The following is an 18616-nucleotide window of genomic DNA, read 5'->3' on the forward strand; positions in this document are numbered from 1 at the left end:
GTGATTTCATATCCATATTTCTGTCAGACGCCAAGATGACGCGCAATGAGAATAACAAAGACGGAAGTTTTATGATTTTGTACTATTTTATGATCTCTAATTGTTTTTGTTTTGTCTAAATTTTATTCATAATAAATCAAACTAATCATATAAAGCAATATTTGGCGTAGAAACTGTGTTTTCTAATACATGACATGCTTCCGAACCTCGATGTTGCCTAGAAGCATCAGTGCCAAACATCTAACAAAATAGGTTTAGCTTTTTGTCAATACAAAAGAGTGTCAATACCCAATAAATCAATCATGTATTACATGAATAATGTTACAGAGATGGTATGGTAATTACTTTGGATGCAATTATGGACCCTGTCGGGCACAGCATTTTAGGAGAGAGGAAGAATTTGCCGTCTGTCTCTGTGTTGTCTGTCTTCACGCTTATACCACTGAACTAATTTAAATGATAAACACATTTTTCTTGCGTTGAAGTCAACAACTATAGCAGATAACGGTAACATACCAGTTTCAGAAGCTAAAGAAAAAATAAAAAGCCAACCTTGGCTCGGCATATTGATCGTGAAGCATGATGACATACGTCATCTATCAAATGTTTAAGAAAAAGGTTATTGTCGACTTTGCGAAAATGGCCAAAAAAAAGTTTAATGCATAAAATGTGAAATACGATTGATTTTTTTAGGATTTTCATATAAAAAAAATAATTCTATAATATATCTCAATGTTTTATTTAAGTACCCCTATTTGGCAATGTGGTAAATAAGCAACAATCGTTTTTCGCGAAAATACCAACCAAATATTTTTTTTACTATTTTTCTTAACTTTATTTGATAGTAACAATTAGGTCTAAATAGATTTTATTGAAAAAATCAAACAATTTGTGTCTTGCCAAATGAAGGGATATAGATATTTGATGACAAATAAGGAACAAAATATGTTTTTATTAATTACAATTATCTCTATTAATTACAAAAATACCATCTTTATACATTTGTTATTATTTTTATCGAATAGACTTCTCTTGACTCTTTCTACAAGTGTTTGAAATACATATTTTTACAGTTATTTGACTTGGAAATATGACGTAAACTCATCAAAGTAGCTTACTTTCTAATACCAGCGCCGTAAGGTTGATCAAGTGTGATGCCTTTTGGCAAACTTTTGGATAATACCTAATTTAAACTTTAACCATTAATAATAATTATACATATTATTTCAACTTTTTATACAAGAAATCTATTTAACATCCAAATGTAAACAGTATAATGCTGAATTGGTAGCCTTTTTGGCATATTTTGGATGCCTACGTTTAATTTTATACATATTTTATTTTATAAGTAATATATTACAATATAAATTGCGTACCAAATACACCTTGGTAAGCTACGAATTTAAGCGTTCAGTCACTTCATTATTTAGTTAGTTGATAGTTGACTCCACAAACCAAATCTGTTTTCTTTTATGAGCTTATTCAATGCTGATTCTCCATTGAATAAATGAAAACGAGCCAATGTCGAGTTATTTATTTATCACTATCTCTCACAATGGAGTTTATCTTGAAATTAGTTAATGGTAAAGAGACACGATGGACTTCAAAAGTCTTGAAATTGGTTAATAACGTCAACTAGTACTTTTTTAATCTACCCATCAACTAGAAAACTTTTGTTCTACCGTCGTGCTATCGCCGCGGGTGCGGCGGGTAGCGTCGGTACCTGCTTATTCGCCAATGTCGAGTATTCAAATAGACACAGTGAAGCCCGCCCGAACGGACGACGCCGCGAGCCGCCAGTCTGCTTGTGACCACGGCTGCAGCATCGCAGCCGAAACGTCAAGCCGTGAGTACATAATGTAACTCATTAATAAACGTAGCGTTAAGACCCGTGTCTTAATATTTTGGTTGAAATGGAACGCGAAAGTTTAAAATCTTATATTAGACACAGTGAAATTTGAAGTCATGAATTGGTTAACGGCGTCAACTATCTTCAATCTACCCATCAAGTAGCATCTTTCTACCGTCTTGCTATCGCCTTGCGCGCGGCGGGTAGCGGCGGTACCGCTGCTTTCGCTAGTATCGAGTATTCAAATAAACGCAATGGAGTTTGAAATCTTGAAATTGGTTTATGGCGTCAACTAGAATTTTTAATCTACCGTAGTAACCTTTCGTTCTGCCGTCGCTCAACTATTATTTTTTAATCTACTAGCAATCTTTATTCTTTCCTACCGCCTTGCTATCGCCTCGGGCGCGGCGGGTAGCGGCGGTACCTGCGTATTGGTCAGGCCTGCGGCGGCTCGTCCATGGGGTTGGCGCGCGGAAGCTCCGAGCGCGATAGCAACATAATTACGCGCGAGCGATAAGGATGGGCAGCTTGGGGTCATTGGACGGGATTCTACGTGCTCGACGACCAGACTTTACCACTTTCACTCTACCCATCAACTAGCAAACTTTCGTCCTACCGTCTTGCTATCGCCTGCGGGTAGCATCGTTACCTGCCAATGTCGACTATTTAAAGAGACACTGTGGAGTGAGTATTCAAATAGACACAATAATGGAGTTTGAAATCTTGAAACTGATTAATGGCGTCAACTAGTACTTTCAATCTACCCATCAACTATAGTCTGGTCCGTGAGCACGTAGGATTTTGTCCAATGACCCCTAGCTACCCATCCTTATCGTTCGCGCGTAATTATATTGCTGTCGCGCTCGCACACTCATTGCTGCCGCCCGTCGCACAGTCGCGACAGCGATATAATTACGCGCGAGTGATAAGGATAGGTAGCTTGGGGTCATTGGAAGAAATTCTACGTGCTCGACGACCAGACTTTACCACTTTCAATCTACCCATCAACTAGCAAACTTTCGTCTGCTGGCGCGGCGGGTAGCGGCGGTACCGCTGCTTTTGCTAGTATCGAGTATTCAAATAGACACAATGGAGTTTGAAATCTTGAAATTGGTTTACGGCGTCAACTAGTATTTTTAATCTACCGTAGTAACTTTCGTCCTACCGCCTTGCTATCGGCGCGGGCGCGGCGGGTGGCGGCGGTACCTGCGTATTGGTCAGGCCTGCGGCGGCTCGTCCATGGGGTTGGCGCGCGGAAGCTCCGCGGTCCCCGCGGGCCCCGCGGCGTTTTCTATGGCGCCCGCCGACCCGGACCGGCTGCGGGACGCGCCCGATGTCGATGTGGAGGAGTCGGCTTCGGAACTGCTGCTGCTGCTCTCTCTAGTAAAAAAAAGTTACTAGAAGTTAGAAATAAATAAATAAATAAATCTTTGGACAATTTCACACAGCGCCAGCTAGCCCCAAAGTAAGCAACTTAATGCTTGTGTTATGGGTGCTAGCTTAACGGATATACTACTTATATACTTTTTTTTTAAATACATAAATATTATACATAGTCACACCCAGACCCGTCACAGAAATTAAAATTCATCATTTCAATTTCTGCCCGGCCGGGAATCGAACCCGGGACCTCTAGGCATAGTGGTCCGTTCTGAACCACTACACCAAACGGCCGACTGAAGGTGAAAGGTGAGACTGTTGTATAGTCTGGTCGCCAAACACGTAGAATTTCGTCCAATGACCCCAAGCTACCCATCCTTATCGCTCGACGACCAGACTTTAGAATAGGACCACCCCCACTCTTCCTGGGTATGTCGTAAGAAGCGACTAAGCGATTTAGCACTAAGTCCAATCGAAATCCGTCAAAATACTGTGCTTACTATGAGTATACATTTTGTGTGCAGGCTAGCGACTGCGTAAAAAATGACATTAAATGTATGACAGATTGTACAGCCCCCCTAGCGGCTACTTTTAAGAACTAAAATCTTCATTCATCACGTTAACTCATGGTAAACACAGTAAAACACAGATCAAAATAAATTTTTAAGGTTACATAATCTATGTTTTAGTTTTTTTAATAAGATTGTCCAGCGATTGACGGAGTTTTGAAGAAGAACAATAAGGGTACAGACGACATGCAAATCACAAAAACTACTACAATTTTGTTGTTGCATTATTACAACAAAATCTAACATTGACAACAAACTCACCAAAGTTTCATAGCAATCGGGTGAATGGTTTAGCATACGGGACAAACAAACATATTATATCAAACCTTTTTATCTATCAGTTGAATGAGGATCAGTACTGTTGTAGAAAATTCAATAAAACTAGTATCTACGTTAATCTTTAAGACATAAGAAAGACATATCTTTTTGAATTATCCAAATCGGACCATTACTTACGAAGATATTAAGTAATAAACATAGGCCGTTTTTGCCGCTAAAAGTCAACGTACGCAAGGCCGCGTGACGTCATTATATCCGAATCGAGCGCTGCCGGCGTACTAATGGGATTGAAAATATTTTTTTCCGGCTAAACTGTCAGTTTTAGAAAAAAACTTTTAATAACATTTATTCTTCAAAATAAAGTAACCTATCGACCAGTAATTTAAAAAAATAAAAATTGTGAAAAATAAGTATTGCTATGTCCAAAAACCACATTTTCATAGGATTCGATGCAATGCGGAGACGCGGTTGGGGTGAGTGTAACTTAATGATTGTTTGTATTGAACATAATAATACATAATATGATGCTAATACCCAGTTTGGAGGAAGGGGCTAGCCTTACCCAGTTTCTGGCTTGGGGAGAGGGGGGGTGGAGGGGTCAAGTCATAANTGTGGACTTCCGAGCAATATAAGAAGTCAAGCAACACTCACCCTGTGGCCGACGCGTTGTAACTGCACCGGCAGACACATATTGCATCGCTCGCAGTGGAATAACCATGCTTATTTACAATTAGAATCAAAGTCTGTGCCTCTGTGGACTTCTAAGCAATATAAGAAGTCAAGCAACACTCACCCGGTGGCCGACGCGTTGTAACTGCACCGGCAGACACATGTTGCACCGCTCGCAGTGGAAGAACCAGGCATATTTACAATTAGAATCAAAGTCTGTGCCTCTGTGGAGTTATGAGCAATATCAGAAGTCAAGAAACACTCACCCTGTGGCCGACGCGTTGTAACTGAACCGGCAGACACATATTGCATCGCTCGCAGTGGAAGAACCAGGCTTATTTACAATTAGAATCAAAGTCTGTGGACTTCTGAGCAATATCAGAAGTCAAGCAACACTCACCCTGTGGCCGACGCGTTGTAACTGCACCGGCAGACACATGTTGCATCGCTCGCAGTGGAAGAACCAGGCTTATTTACAATAGAATCAAAGTCTGTGCCTCTGTGGACTTCTGAGCAATATAAGAAGTCAAGCAACACTCACCCTGTGGCCGACGCGTTGTAACTGCACCGGCAGACACATGTTGCATCGCTCGCAGTGGAAGAACCAGGCTTATTTACAATAGAATCAAAGTCTGTGCCTCTGTGGACTTCTGAGCAATATAAGAAGTCAAGCAACACTCACCCTGTGGCCGACGCGTTGTAACTNATTGACGAGTACAAAATCGATTATTTAATTTTTAGCGTTAAGACTCGCATCTCAAACTAATTTGAAAATTATAAATAACTTGAAAAAATCGAACTGCCTAAGGCTACTCCGGCAGTTAGAGGTAAGATAGCCAGTTCCTCCGTGGTTGAGGATTCCGGGTGAAGCTCGCTTCCACCTTCGGCCTGATCGTCACTTACCATCAGGTGAGATACAGGCCAAGAGCTTCCTCGTTGTGCATAAAAAAAAATACTAAGGGATTTTTTCAAGTTATTTATAATTTTCAAATTACAAATCGATTAAAAAAATTGATATCGAATAATTAAATTAAATATAATATTAATTAGCTAAACGACATTAGCATTACATATCTAGCTCTAACATAAGGTTAGGTAGGTCTATTTAGAAAAACTAGTTGTCTATTCAGCTATGTATATTGCGATAATGTGTGATACTCAAAACAATTTGCAATTATAGACGTGAAGACAAAGCCATAAGGTTCAAAGTAGACTGGCGAAAATTAATTATAAAAGGTTCATAGAATCAAATGAAACTTACTTGTGGAATCCATTGGTTTGGCACGTGTTGTAAGCCCCGCAATGTTGGCACTTTAGTCCTACCACGTGGAACTTGACAGTGGACAACTGAAAGAAAAATAACAATTTGTAAGTATTTTTTTGGACCTTACAAAATGGTAAAAAAAAACAAATAGTTGTGTGTGGACTTTGTGGACAGGCCTCCCTCTCGATGTACCGACAATGCTAAGAGTAGGCGCACACCGTTGATTTTTCGTCGGCCGATAGTTTAGTCGGGCAGTTGATCAGTATGGGCATGTATGGGAGTGCGCACACTACGCCGATTCGATTTGGCCGATTCTTCATACAATTTAAAATCGGGCACAACTATCGGCCAACTAAAAATCAACGGTGTGCGCCTACTAAAGGTTTCCATGATGGCTGCTTAGTACCGTTCGTTGTGCAAATACTTTTGGGAGGTTTTTGTCCAACATTGGACGTGTTATGGTTGAAACATATAGATAGTTCCAAAATACTGAACTGTCCTATCCATGACATTGACAGCGCTGGTTCCGATTATTGCCATGCTGGAAACCATACAGTTGAACGATGGTAGCGCCCCCCTGTCATTGAGTTTGGTGGGACAGTTCAGCGTGGGTCATCTATAAACAGAGTTTTGCTATCACTTACCTTATGACAGTCTTTGCACAATATCGTTGCTTTGTAGTCCGCATATTCTGGAGGCATGGGCGTCGCTGCTACTTCTGAGTCCAGGTAGTTCCATAACTGGAAGAGAATAATACAATCAATAAATAAATAATGCCTTTCTTGAACCGTGTTTTTAGGGTGCATTGAAAAAGGTCGCGTATGATATAAATATTTTTGTTAACTTGTGACAGGCTTAGCCTAGCGTAGAAATCTCAGTTACTTTATGAACTGAAGCGTATGTCGATACAACCTTAGCATTAAACGGGTCTTTAAGGAAAAGTATGTACAACAATGCAATGTAATATGTTAAAGTTGTTAAATAAACTTTTATTTATTTATTATTTCCTAAGTAGCACAAATATCGAAAAACACACTTGTATCCCAGTATTGTTTCGGCATCACTGCGAGGTGGCCTTTCAAATTAAATTTCATTTATTTTGCAAGTAGGCTTTTAAAAAGCTCTTATAAGTCCCAGTATTACTTTAACCCTACCGGCACAACAAAGATTTCTCCAGAAGAGACGTCTTATGGTTGAAAACGACAAAGGAAATTGGAAGGGCAAGACCCTTCTGCAGTGGTCAGTATACAAATAACCTTTGGCTTAATTCAATCTCGTTGACGTTTAGAAGTCGTCCTATTGAAAAACAGTTCTAAATCGATAGAACGATTACTCGATAGGATCGCAGTTCAGCGATTAGTCATTTGACGTTTAATCACTTGAACCAAACTTCAAAATAGGTAATACGTGAATACCGCGGAGGCTACGACTGAATACGCATAAAAACGAAATCGAAACAAAATCGGGCGATAAACACGTGAATACGAAAAGTGACTCCAGCGATCAAATCGTTTGCATGTCGTTGAAGTTTTGTTACGTGAATACGGCTACTGTTGAGTTAGAGTAGGCGCACACCGTTGATTTTTCGTCGGCCGATAGTTTAGTCGGGCAGTTGATCAGTATGGGCATGTATGGGAGTGCGCACACTACGCCGATACGATTTGGCCGATTCTTCATACAAATTAAAATCGGGCACAACTATCGGCCAACTAAAAATCAACGGTGTGCGCCTACTCTTATTCTACAGTAGATTACTTACATTGGACATATCAATCATGCTAGTCTGGCAGGTAGGGCAAGCGTAGTGTCCCGAATGCAGCAGCTGCTCGAAGCAGGGCCGGTGCAGCAAGTGCCCGCAGTCCGGGATGTGGCACGGGATCCGGGACGTGTGGATGTCTTCTAAGCACACCGGGCAGTTGGAGCGGGACACGTTCTCTACACACTGCAAGGGGAAAATTAGTTGTTTTAGACACCGTAGCAGAACAGGCTAATGTGGGAAGCATCTGGAATCTGGATTATAAACGGAATAGGCTAGTTTCCTAAAAAAATTTTTTTAGTCCGTCATGTTTAATATCAAAAAATATTGGACACATATATTTTTATTTGTTAGTCTAACAAATAATTACATTATGGTGCGTTGAAGTTCCGCACGACGTCACAACGTGCGGCACTTTTATGCAAGCATTGACGTCACGGGCCTCTTCTTATGAACTTTGGCGCGCTTTGTCTCTTTAAATTTTCATTAGTTTGTAAAAGTGAAAAATACGTGTAGAGTATTTTTTGATAAGTTAACTGACGGACTAATTAAAACTCTTGCTTTTTGACCCAGGAAACATCCCTATTATGTACAAACTCATAAAACTCATTTATTTATGCAAGTAGGCTTTAAAAAGGTCCATAAAAGCATCTGCTTTACTATCTATCTAGAAGNATAGATAATTATAATAACAAATATATTTTAACTATTCAATGCGATTTAAGCAAATTCGTTGAGGCTTATCCTCTGCCAAGGAAAGATAGTGAAACAGTAGCTAGGAGTTTTGTAAACAACTTTATATTACGCTATGGAGTACCGAAACAGTTTATTAGTGATAAGGGAACTGAGTTTACATCTTCCGTTATGTCTGAAGTTTGCAAATTACTAAATATAGTAAAAATCCATTCAACCCCGTATCATCATGAGACTATAGGTGGTTTAGAAAACACACACAAGCATCTCGGTGCGTATCTCAGAATTCAATGCGAAAATAATAAGTCTGATTGGAGTGATTGGATTCCATTTTGGTGTTTTTCTTTTAACACTAGTGTACATTCACAAACAAAATATACTCCATATGAACTTGTTTTTGGCAAAGTTTGTAATTTACCAAGTAACTTATCAGAGCATGTAGATCCATTATACAATTTTGATGACTATCCCAAGGAACTTAAATATCGTTTACAAAAAGCTCAACAAGATGCTAGGCAAAATTTGTTACATTGTAAAGATNATCCCTATTATGTACAAACTCATAAAACTCATTTATTTATGCAAGTAGGCTTTAAAAAGGTCCATAAAAGCATCTGCTTTACTATCTATCTAGAAGGATATCTATCCTTTATGGTTCAAAAACAATAAAAATTCAAATTTTGCACTGCAGTTATTCTGCAGTTTACACTGCAGAATAACTACTTGAATGTTGAATTACTGCAAAGAGCTCTTCCCTGAAATCCATCATCCATTATTTATTTGCCTTAAGTCTTACAACATTAAGTCAAGTAACGGTCGCGGTCTCGCAGCACAAACTGCCACCTTAACAGGTTGCAAATCAGCGTCACGTGTACTGCGAGATACAACACTCACCCTATGGCCGACGCGTTGTAACTGAACCGGCAGACACATATTGCACCGCTCGCAGTGAAAGAACCATGCTTATTTACAATTAGAATCAAAGTCTGTGCCTCTGTGGACTTCCGAGCAATATAAGAAGTCAAGCAACACTCACCCTGTGGCCGACGCGTTGTAACTGCACCGGCAGACACATATTGCATCGCTCGCAGTGGAATAACCATGCTTATTTACAATTAGAATCAAAGTCTGTGCCTCTGTGGACTTCTAAGCAATATAAGAAGTCAAGCAACACTCACCCTGTGGCCGACGCGTTGTAACTGCACCGGCAGACACATGTTGCACCGCTCGCAGTGGAAGAACCAGGCATATTTACAATTAGAATCAAAGTCTGTGCCTCTGTGGAGTTATGAGCAATATCAGAAGTCAAGAAACACTCACCCTGTGGCCGACGCGTTGTAACTGAACCGGCAGACACATATTGCATCGCTCGCAGTGGAAGAACCAGGCTTATTTACAATTAGAATCAAAGTCTGTGGACTTCTGAGCAATATCAGAAGTCAAGCAACACTCACCCTGTGGCCGACGCGTTGTAACTGCACCGGCAGACACATGTTGCATCGCTCGCAGTGGAAGAACCAGGCTTATTTACAATAGAATCAAAGTCTGTGCCTCTGTGGACTTCTGAGCAATATAAGAAGTCAAGCAACACTCACCCTGTGGCCGACGCGTTGTAACTGCACCGGCAGACACATATTGCATCGCTCGCAGTGGAAGAACCAGGCTTATTTACAATAGAATCAAAGTCTGTGCCTCTGTGGACTTCTGAGCAATATAAGAAGTCAAGCAGCACTCACCCTGTGGCCGACGCGTTGTAACTGCACCGGCAGACACATATTGCACCGCTCGCAATGGAAAAAACGGTCGCGACCGCCCACGCGGCATATTCCACAGCCATCGCAGTGGTACTGACGCTTATCCTCGTCGTCGAACAGGTTGCAGATCAGACATGTGTACTGTGGGATAGATAGATAAATCGTTTATTTGCAAACACTAAGGCGATTATCACACTGCACCGCGCTCCGCTGCGGTGCGCGTGGCGACATTAAATCTGTCGTCCCGCGTACCGCGGCGGAGCGCGGTGTAGTGTGACAATCGCCTAACACACATTATGTATAGTTGCAACAAGACAAAAGTGACAACAAAACAGCAGGAGACAGAGATGATAAGCACGTTTCATGAAACAAAATTAGCTCATAAAATAGTTTCCTGCGTCAGAGTGATGTGTGCTGCAGCGAAGCAAAACGCAAGGAGCTCAGTGTAAACACTGCCTTCAAAAGGGCAGAACACCGATTTTCAGCTCTAGCTAGAGAACACACCAAGCTCATGTGAACGGATACAAAACAATTATAATAAATATTTTTGGACGTTGGACATTATACACTATGCTCTCCAGTCCTAAGCTATGCAGACACCCAGATCTATACAAAATTTTTGTATTGTGCTAGGATCGAACCCTCTAGCATGGTACTCCATGTTAAAACTTTCTCAGAACAACTTAGCTATTACTATTAAATTGTAACTATTTAAGTATTTGATGGATAAAATTACATGTATAGCNTACAGCTTATTACCACTGATAGGGATGTCAGATGTTGGTAATTGATCACATTTTTAGGAATGATCCTCGAAATATGGAATGGAGAAGACAGTTATTATAGAGCATGACATCTATGGCATATAAACGACGCCATATTTTGTTTAAATCAAAATAAAAAGCTCAATTATAGTGGAAATGTACTCGTTTTTTTTTATGTGACAGGAGGCAAACGAGCAGACCGATCACCTGATGATCGTTTGTATTCAATAACATAAAAGCGACCGTTCATAGCATATACGACTATCTGAAAAATGATAGTTAATTTCAATAGTATGTATACCTACTTATCCTTAAGATCTTAAGATCTCCGACATTGAATCAATCCTACCTATAGATTTTCTACTCCTGTGGATAATATTTCATGTCTTGAAATCGATCAAAAAGCGCTGCATCGCGGAAAAACCTAATCGAATCGGGGCACCCCCAGTGGTGACCAACATACAACGTTTTGCATGCACCAGGTCACCTGACAGGTAGACCATGATCTGCCCAGCAGTCATGTTATTAGCACTGCTTAACTGAGTACCAGTATGGGGTCAGCTTAACTAATTACAAGTTTGCTTCTTGTCAATGATTACTTTGAAAAGTCATTACCCTCTATTGATAATTTATGACTTACGAAGAAATTATTGACGTCTGGAGTAACAGGATCTTGACCAGTCCGTTTCTAGTTAATTCTGGTGCCTCACGTACTGACGAACCTGGTTGTGGTAAATAAATGCATACTTAATAACATCCTAGACTGCATCTCTCTTAACACCAGGTACGATTGCGGTCAAATACCTGCCTTGTCTTGTCATGCATAAAAAAGAAATAACTGTGTCTTAAAGTTGTGGGTGATTTCAGGGTTATTTTATCAAACTTCTTTTGATTTTTTGATGCATTATAAATTTTTATTTCCATGTTATCTGCGCAAATCAAACAACCATCCATCCCCCAAACTTTTGCATTTATAATATTAGTAGCACTATACAATCATAATAAAAATTTAACCTACAATATTTATTTAACAGATTTACAATAGTTTAGTAATTTTCGACCATATCTGATTAAAGGTTGCATCTTTCGAATTCGCCAGTCATTCTGAAAATCCTCACTTACTATGCTAACGAAGAGGAAGAACGGTTTCTCAGGAGATCGTGAGAGGCCGTCATAAGCGTGACGTCATAAATCTGGAGTTGCCGCAAAAACAATTAGGCGTACACCCTCGAGGAACCATGACCAGGCTACGTAGATCCCTCACCTGGTATTAAGGTTTCCCTTTTGGGAGTAAAATGCGAGGTCTTGATGAGGAAGCGGGAGGTCAGGATGTCTGGTTCTGTGAGCAGTTTGCACATTACGAATTTGTCACGGAAACGCAAAGCGACGAACCGTTCCACCATAGTACACTTACTACTCAGTAGAATCACAAAACTTTTATCTGAGAAAAATTTTTGCTCTAACGTTACAAAAGCTAGCTTGTGTAGGTACAATGATGACGACGTTTCTGACTAATATTGCGTTCTAAATACTGGTTAATTCTAGTTTTTAACACAACACGAATATCTACTTATAAGACTCTTCAGATAGCCACAAGGCCTGGTGCAGCTTCGCGTACTGAATTACTCGGTAGAGATTGCAGGTTCGATCCCCGCACGCTACAAGATACTTAATAATCCTAGACCTTTTCAATTCCACACATTTTTCTATGAAATATTACTTTTCAATTAGAAAGCTTTGGGTAATCTGCACTGTAAGAGTCATCGCGAAAAACGTTTTAACAGTCTTTTCTTCAGCCTCGCTTATTTCTAAAATATTTTCAAACAAATGGACTTACTAAATCTTTCTTCGCTGTGGCTCAGCTTGCTGATGGGATGTTGGAGATGAATAATGATTTGTGCAAGTAAGTGTTGCCCATTAAGTGTGGGTTCACAGGTTTGTGCTATGCAACGGAGGTGGGAAATACTTTGTTGGATGGATTTCCTGTTATAACAAAAATGTATTTATTGTGAACACCTATTTTAAGGTATCTTTCAATTGGTAGCTCATGTCTTTTGGAAATGTTCTTGGCCTAATGAGCTACAATAATGAAGCATTTTTAACGCCCCCATCGCTATTATAATTCCCATTCTTCGCACCGTGGAAAATTGACAAAAGACCATAAAATTGATTTTTGACAAATGTCATTTTCTATACTTATTGACCTACTAAAGCAACAATATGTAGGAAGATAAGGTCAAATGGAGGTGACAATAACGTATTGTGTATTTGTGCCTCTAGTGCTGTGGTCATAAAAGATATCATCCCAATGAAGGAGACATGTAAAGTGCTCCATAAGGGCTAACTTTTCTTTTTTTATTATTTTCTATAATAATATTTTGACGTTCATAAGTGCCACTTGTGGTCTAAACTGAATAAATACTTTTGATTTTGATTTTTGATTTTGAATCTATTTAGAACCTAAAATGTGATTCGAGAATCGAATGAAACTGTTACTTAGTCCACAAATAAATCAGTTCTCAAAACCAGTTTATCTCAATCCCATCTAGAATCGTGTAAACATTGAATTTATCATCCGTCCAATCAAGATCCACGCGATAGGTAATCTTGGGCGGTGCGTGCGCGCGCGCCGTTATCCCGTGGGCGGGACACCCCTCTGTAGGGCGCGGTGATGAACGGGTTAAGGCTGATAGATGTAAGGACAATGTCCAGTTAGGGACTGGTTTGGTTAAGGAGGTTTCACGAGGTTGTTGTTAACATTGTTGCTTATGTTTTTTTGTTAACTGTGACTTCCTGACCCATATTACATCATTACTTCTTTATTAGTTACCAAATAACTTTTGCCCGGGAAAAAAATTTCGTCTCGTGAATTTTGGTCTGCTATAGCGTCGCTCAGAGATGATATTGCATTCTACGGTGAAAGAAGTTTTGAAATCGGTTCAGTAATTTTTGAGTTAATTGTAAGGAGGACAAAGATACAAAAGTAAGTACAAATCTTACCTCTTTACTCGTATATGAGCAATGAGCATGTGATTTAAGTCGTAAATTCATACCAAAAATATAAACTTATTGTCCATGCATTATAAATATTATAATTGCAATAGTTGACTTGTTATTAAATCTTATGGATACTTCTGCCTCAATCCATGCCTGAGGTGAGCAATAAATCAAAAAGTGGGTATGCATTCTTATCTCCCATAAAGTTAAGGTTATGTCACGTAAGAAATTGCCTAAAGGTCCAATCGTCCATAAATCAATCAGGCATTCACAAATTAGCCATTAAACGGTTACAACTAACCACAAACACGGAAGTTTGCACTCGATGCACCGACGAGTTTCTGTCGTACCATAAACAAAGGGCCGCCATAACTCTAGGTGTGGAATCTTCATTTGCGAAAGATTTCTCTTTAACTGGTCACAGTTAGCACCTATTAGCATTTAACCTGACATCGGTTTTAGGTAGGCATTCGCTACCCACCTCGTTAGTTTTGCTGTAAATTACAGCTATCTCTTTTGACAGATGTTGATTGTATAGGAACATTTACCTGAGACTCCTGAGTGAGCTCACTTCCACCTTCGGCTTGATCATCACTAACATCAGGTGAGATACAAGCCAAGACCTTCCTCGTTGTGGATAAAAAAAAAAGACAGAAGGAAAGACGCTCCAACTCCACTTTGTTCGGTAAAGAGTATTTTATGACACCTTCCAAAATCCCCACTCTCTATTAAGTCTTTACCTAATGTATGCCATCGCTCCATATCTTTTTACTATCCCAATTATTCTTCTGTAGGCCAAAATAGAGTAACCGCCCAACTCTAGTTTCAGACTGTATTATGTGTAATGTTTATTAGTTTATTTATATTACTAAAGTCATCTAAATGGCTACCGTCAAGCACAGAATCATAAAATTTCCTTTAAGTGATTTTAGTGCGACACTTGTAGAAAGCCGGAAGATATCAACTCCGTCAAACTGTATTTACTTATTTGTTATCGTCTTTACTTTGCTTATACTTTCTAAGCCTTATACAGGTTACATCTAATCCTCTTTTGGAGAAGCCCTAACCTCCCAATTAACCTCGCAAACATTGTACAAAGCAAATAACGATTCGTCTTCTTCCTTCCTTAAATCAATTATCCATCGGGCAGAACAAAATTATCATAGAAATACGTAATAAACTTCAAACCTGACCGGTACATTAAGTGCAGTTATACTTACAACCGGGGACAGGGCATAAATCGGTTGCTCTAGTGCTGTATCTATGAAAGGCGTAATCGGTAGAACTCGATATAACTCGCTTACTTTGTTGTTTATCAAAGTAGATTCTGATAACTAGATTATTGCTAGATATGAAAGACCTAAGACAAGTATCAGTCTAGACAGGATCTACACTTCTGGTGACATTGTTGATATATCGACTGTTGCTTAATAAACTAGCTTTTGCCCGCAACTTCGACCGCGTGAAATTCAGTTTGTCACAGATCGTCATAAAATGTAGCCATAAGTATTATTGTCATAAGTTATTCTGGGTTATAAACAATAATACTGTAAAGTGTCCTAAAAATCCGTTCAGTGGTTTTTGCGTGAAAGAGTAACAAACATCCAGACATCCATACAAACTTTCGCATTTATAATATTAGTAGGATATTAGTAGGATTGTGTATTAAAAACTAGCTTGTCCCCGCTAATTCTCTTGCGTTATTAATCCTGAAAATTGTCGTCATACAAGCTTTCATCTCCTGTTCAAATTGTGACCCCTTATTTTTTGTAGCAAAGGTACTAAACCGATTTTCTGCTAGTAAAAACCAGGACCGGTTGTACACAATTAAACCGGTAAATCTTCTGAACTTCCCTACAACCCTATCGGCAAGCGAGCTTATGGTCCTGATATAGCAATACTACTGTTAGGAATCCGCCCATTGAGCGTCGTTGAGCGCAGACGCCGACCGAAATTATGTCCGCACTAATACGACGCCATGGGAACTGTCAGCTGTTGAAAGTGTATTCAAATGCGAATGCAACTTACCATGCGCTTGCGCATGCTACTTAAACTGTTGATAATATTGACTGCAACTTCAAGCGATGTCCCGTTTTGGTTGTAACTTGTAACTTACGGTATGTTTTTGAAAGAGTTGTTGAAAGGATAAACGCCATTTATTTATCATGGTGTATTAATTGAAGAACTCCAATTTATTATTATGATAGTGACTTATTATGGAACCCCATTATTCGTGTTAACATGAGATGGGTTACCAGATTCCGACACGTAGAAGTATCTAGGGATTGCTTTTATTGCGATAGGTTTAAAACAGCGTAATTTTGAAGTTATTATTCCTAACATACCATAGGTACTTGGGGATTAAACTCGGAACCTTACGCTTAAGCAACGCCCTAAAATTCTCAGACTGATTGCCAAACCCAACTCAATAGAAACATTTGCGCTCTTTTCTAATTAAATAAAACAATCGCCACTCCAAATGCTCGCAACCAATATTGCGCAGCGTCGGCACGTGCGCGGGCGCAGCCTGTCAAATTAGACCATTTTCGGCGGGAAAGTCGCGCGTAAATCGAGCGCTTTGTTTATGGTTCTGATTCTGTGCAGGTCGCACGGTGGGCTGATATTAGAGCTTCATAGACTTAGCGTCGCTCAAAAATCAAGTGCCGAATTTTGAAAAAATAAATATGCCAATGTGTTCCTTTACCAAAAAGGAATATTTTATGTTATGTAACGTTTCTTGATAAAGTTATTATTTAATAAGTTATTGACAATTTCCTTTTTTTTTTGTATGGAGCTCAACATTTATTGTAATTTTATTCGTTATTCTCAAGCTTTCTTAAGAAATTAACTTTTGTATTATGTAATGCAACATATAAGCTATGTTATCACCAAGTGTCGCATTTCGGAAATCTTCGGAACATTGTCATTTTGGACTTTAAAATAAAAAAAAAATTTGACAACCTTTGTCGGAAACATTATTCAATGAAAATATTGTCCGAACCCTTAGTATTTCTCTTCGACAAATACTTTAACACATTGTGAACCACTTTTCTTTCACGACTATAAAAAGATTTTAGCAATTTAATTCACAAAATCAATTGCGCACATTTAAAATAAAGTTTGTTTACACTTTGACAGCAATAGACTGACATGCAAGGTGACATGTCAATGAAGTTTTCAGTTACTGTTGCCATTAAAAGAAATTAGTACCATTAGTTTTCCGCAACATGGCGAGGGTTTTTATGTTCCTGGTCAGGCTATATTACACATACCTTTCCAAACCGGACACCACAGTTCTCACACTCAGCCTGCACTTTCTGCCGAGTGTCACACTCCGTACAGATGAGCTCGGTGACCGACTTGCGGTTGAAGTAGTGCTCTTCGTTTTCATCGTGACAGTATCGGCACATGTACAACTTGTTGCAGCATGGCGTCTGAAATAAATTATTGATTTTAATGGAGACAACAAAAATTAAGTTCTCAATTTACCAGCAATGCCAGTGACTGTTAACATTCTACGTTATTATTTAGTAGTAACACTCAATGAAACATGAAAAAAGTGGGAATTCATTTATTCTAACAAAGTACTGCCATTGATGTCATTTTTAAACAAAGGATTTAAATATGTAAAGAAATTGGCTGAAAATCCTCGAGAATCCAGAATCCATGAACTCATAAAATACGCAGTTCGTTGACATGTCTTTGTTTTGTAAAGTCGCGTTTCATCAAATCATAATAATTTCTACGTCGCGAGTTTAAATATAGACCCGGGTGTTGTGAACCCTGCTGAACAATCTCCACGCATGTTATAGATTAACATCAATGGGGAGTATTGAAATTGTAGTTTTAACTTACTACAAACTTAGCTCGGCGCTTGTAGTGGGCACAACCAACGCGTTTTTCAGCGGCCTGCTCCGTCTGCATCGCGCAGTCTCCATTCGGCTCTGCTTCACCATTAGACATGTTTTAGACTTCAAAATTGAATGCGGTTGTTGCAAATAACAAAACAGTGCAACAAAATTGGCTTTGAATGGAAATTTCCAATTTTTTCACATGTTTTAAAGGAATGAATAACAAATTAGCGTGACAGCTGGTCGATTTTGAAAGATTTGACAGTCGACAATCGACATACGTGAATGACATGAGTCATTCATTCTCGATTTAGTAAATCGATTAACAGTCGAGTGTTCAATTTAAATTACTTTCTTAGTGCCTCACTAGACAAGTTGCACTTTTTGATCGATTCGAAAAACTAATTTCGACTTATCTCCATACAATGTGCACTTTGTCTACTAGACCCAGAGTCAGAGAGCAGAAATAACGCTCTCTGACTAGACCCAGAGAGCAGAAATAACAGGAGTGGAACTGACAGCAGTGTTGCCAGTCGGGTCTAGTCAGAAATCACCAGAAATATAAAAAAAGTAACCTTTTTGAATAAAAAGTAACCTTCATACTGGGAGCGGAAGTTATACAATACAGATAATTTATAATATCAATTTCAATATGTAAAATTGTCAAATAATTAAAACGATAAATTAAATAATAGTCAAATAACATTAAAATTAAATACATAAAATAATTAAGTCCAAAATAGAATGTCATACCTAAGACTACTAATAAGAATAAGAGATAAATACATTTA

The 18616-nt window shown here is 39.0% G+C and overlaps 1 protein-coding gene across 2 annotated transcripts; it reads right to left on the reverse strand.

Annotated features, from left to right (window-relative positions):
• Positions 1 to 1867: 1867 nt before the first annotated feature.
• On the reverse strand, positions 1868 to 18287 carry Rchy1 (Ring finger and CHY zinc finger domain containing 1). 2 transcript variants are annotated; one of them, XM_028309723.1, is made up of 8 exons: positions 17830 to 18287; positions 17247 to 17408; positions 10196 to 10354; positions 7770 to 7952; positions 6655 to 6750; positions 6008 to 6093; positions 3018 to 3229; positions 1868 to 2235 (listed from the first exon to the last, which is right to left on the reverse strand). In XM_028309723.1, the coding sequence occupies exons 1-7, from the start codon at positions 17935 to 17937 to the stop codon at positions 3067 to 3069; spliced, it is 957 nt and encodes a 318-aa protein (XP_028165524.1). In that variant the 5' UTR covers positions 17938 to 18287; the 3' UTR covers positions 1868 to 2235; positions 3018 to 3066. The 2 variants fall into 2 exon arrangements, with proteins under 2 accessions (XP_028165524.1, XP_028165525.1); XM_028309724.1 differs by lacking the exon at positions 1868 to 2235 and having other exon boundaries at positions 3009 to 3229.
• Between the last annotated feature and the right edge of the window lie 329 nt (positions 18288 to 18616).

This window comes from Ostrinia furnacalis, unplaced genomic scaffold, assembly GCF_004193835.3.
Source record: "Ostrinia furnacalis isolate ACB-3 unplaced genomic scaffold, ASM419383v2 OfSCF2824, whole genome shotgun sequence".
NCBI lineage: Eukaryota > Metazoa > Arthropoda > Insecta > Lepidoptera > Crambidae > Ostrinia > Ostrinia furnacalis.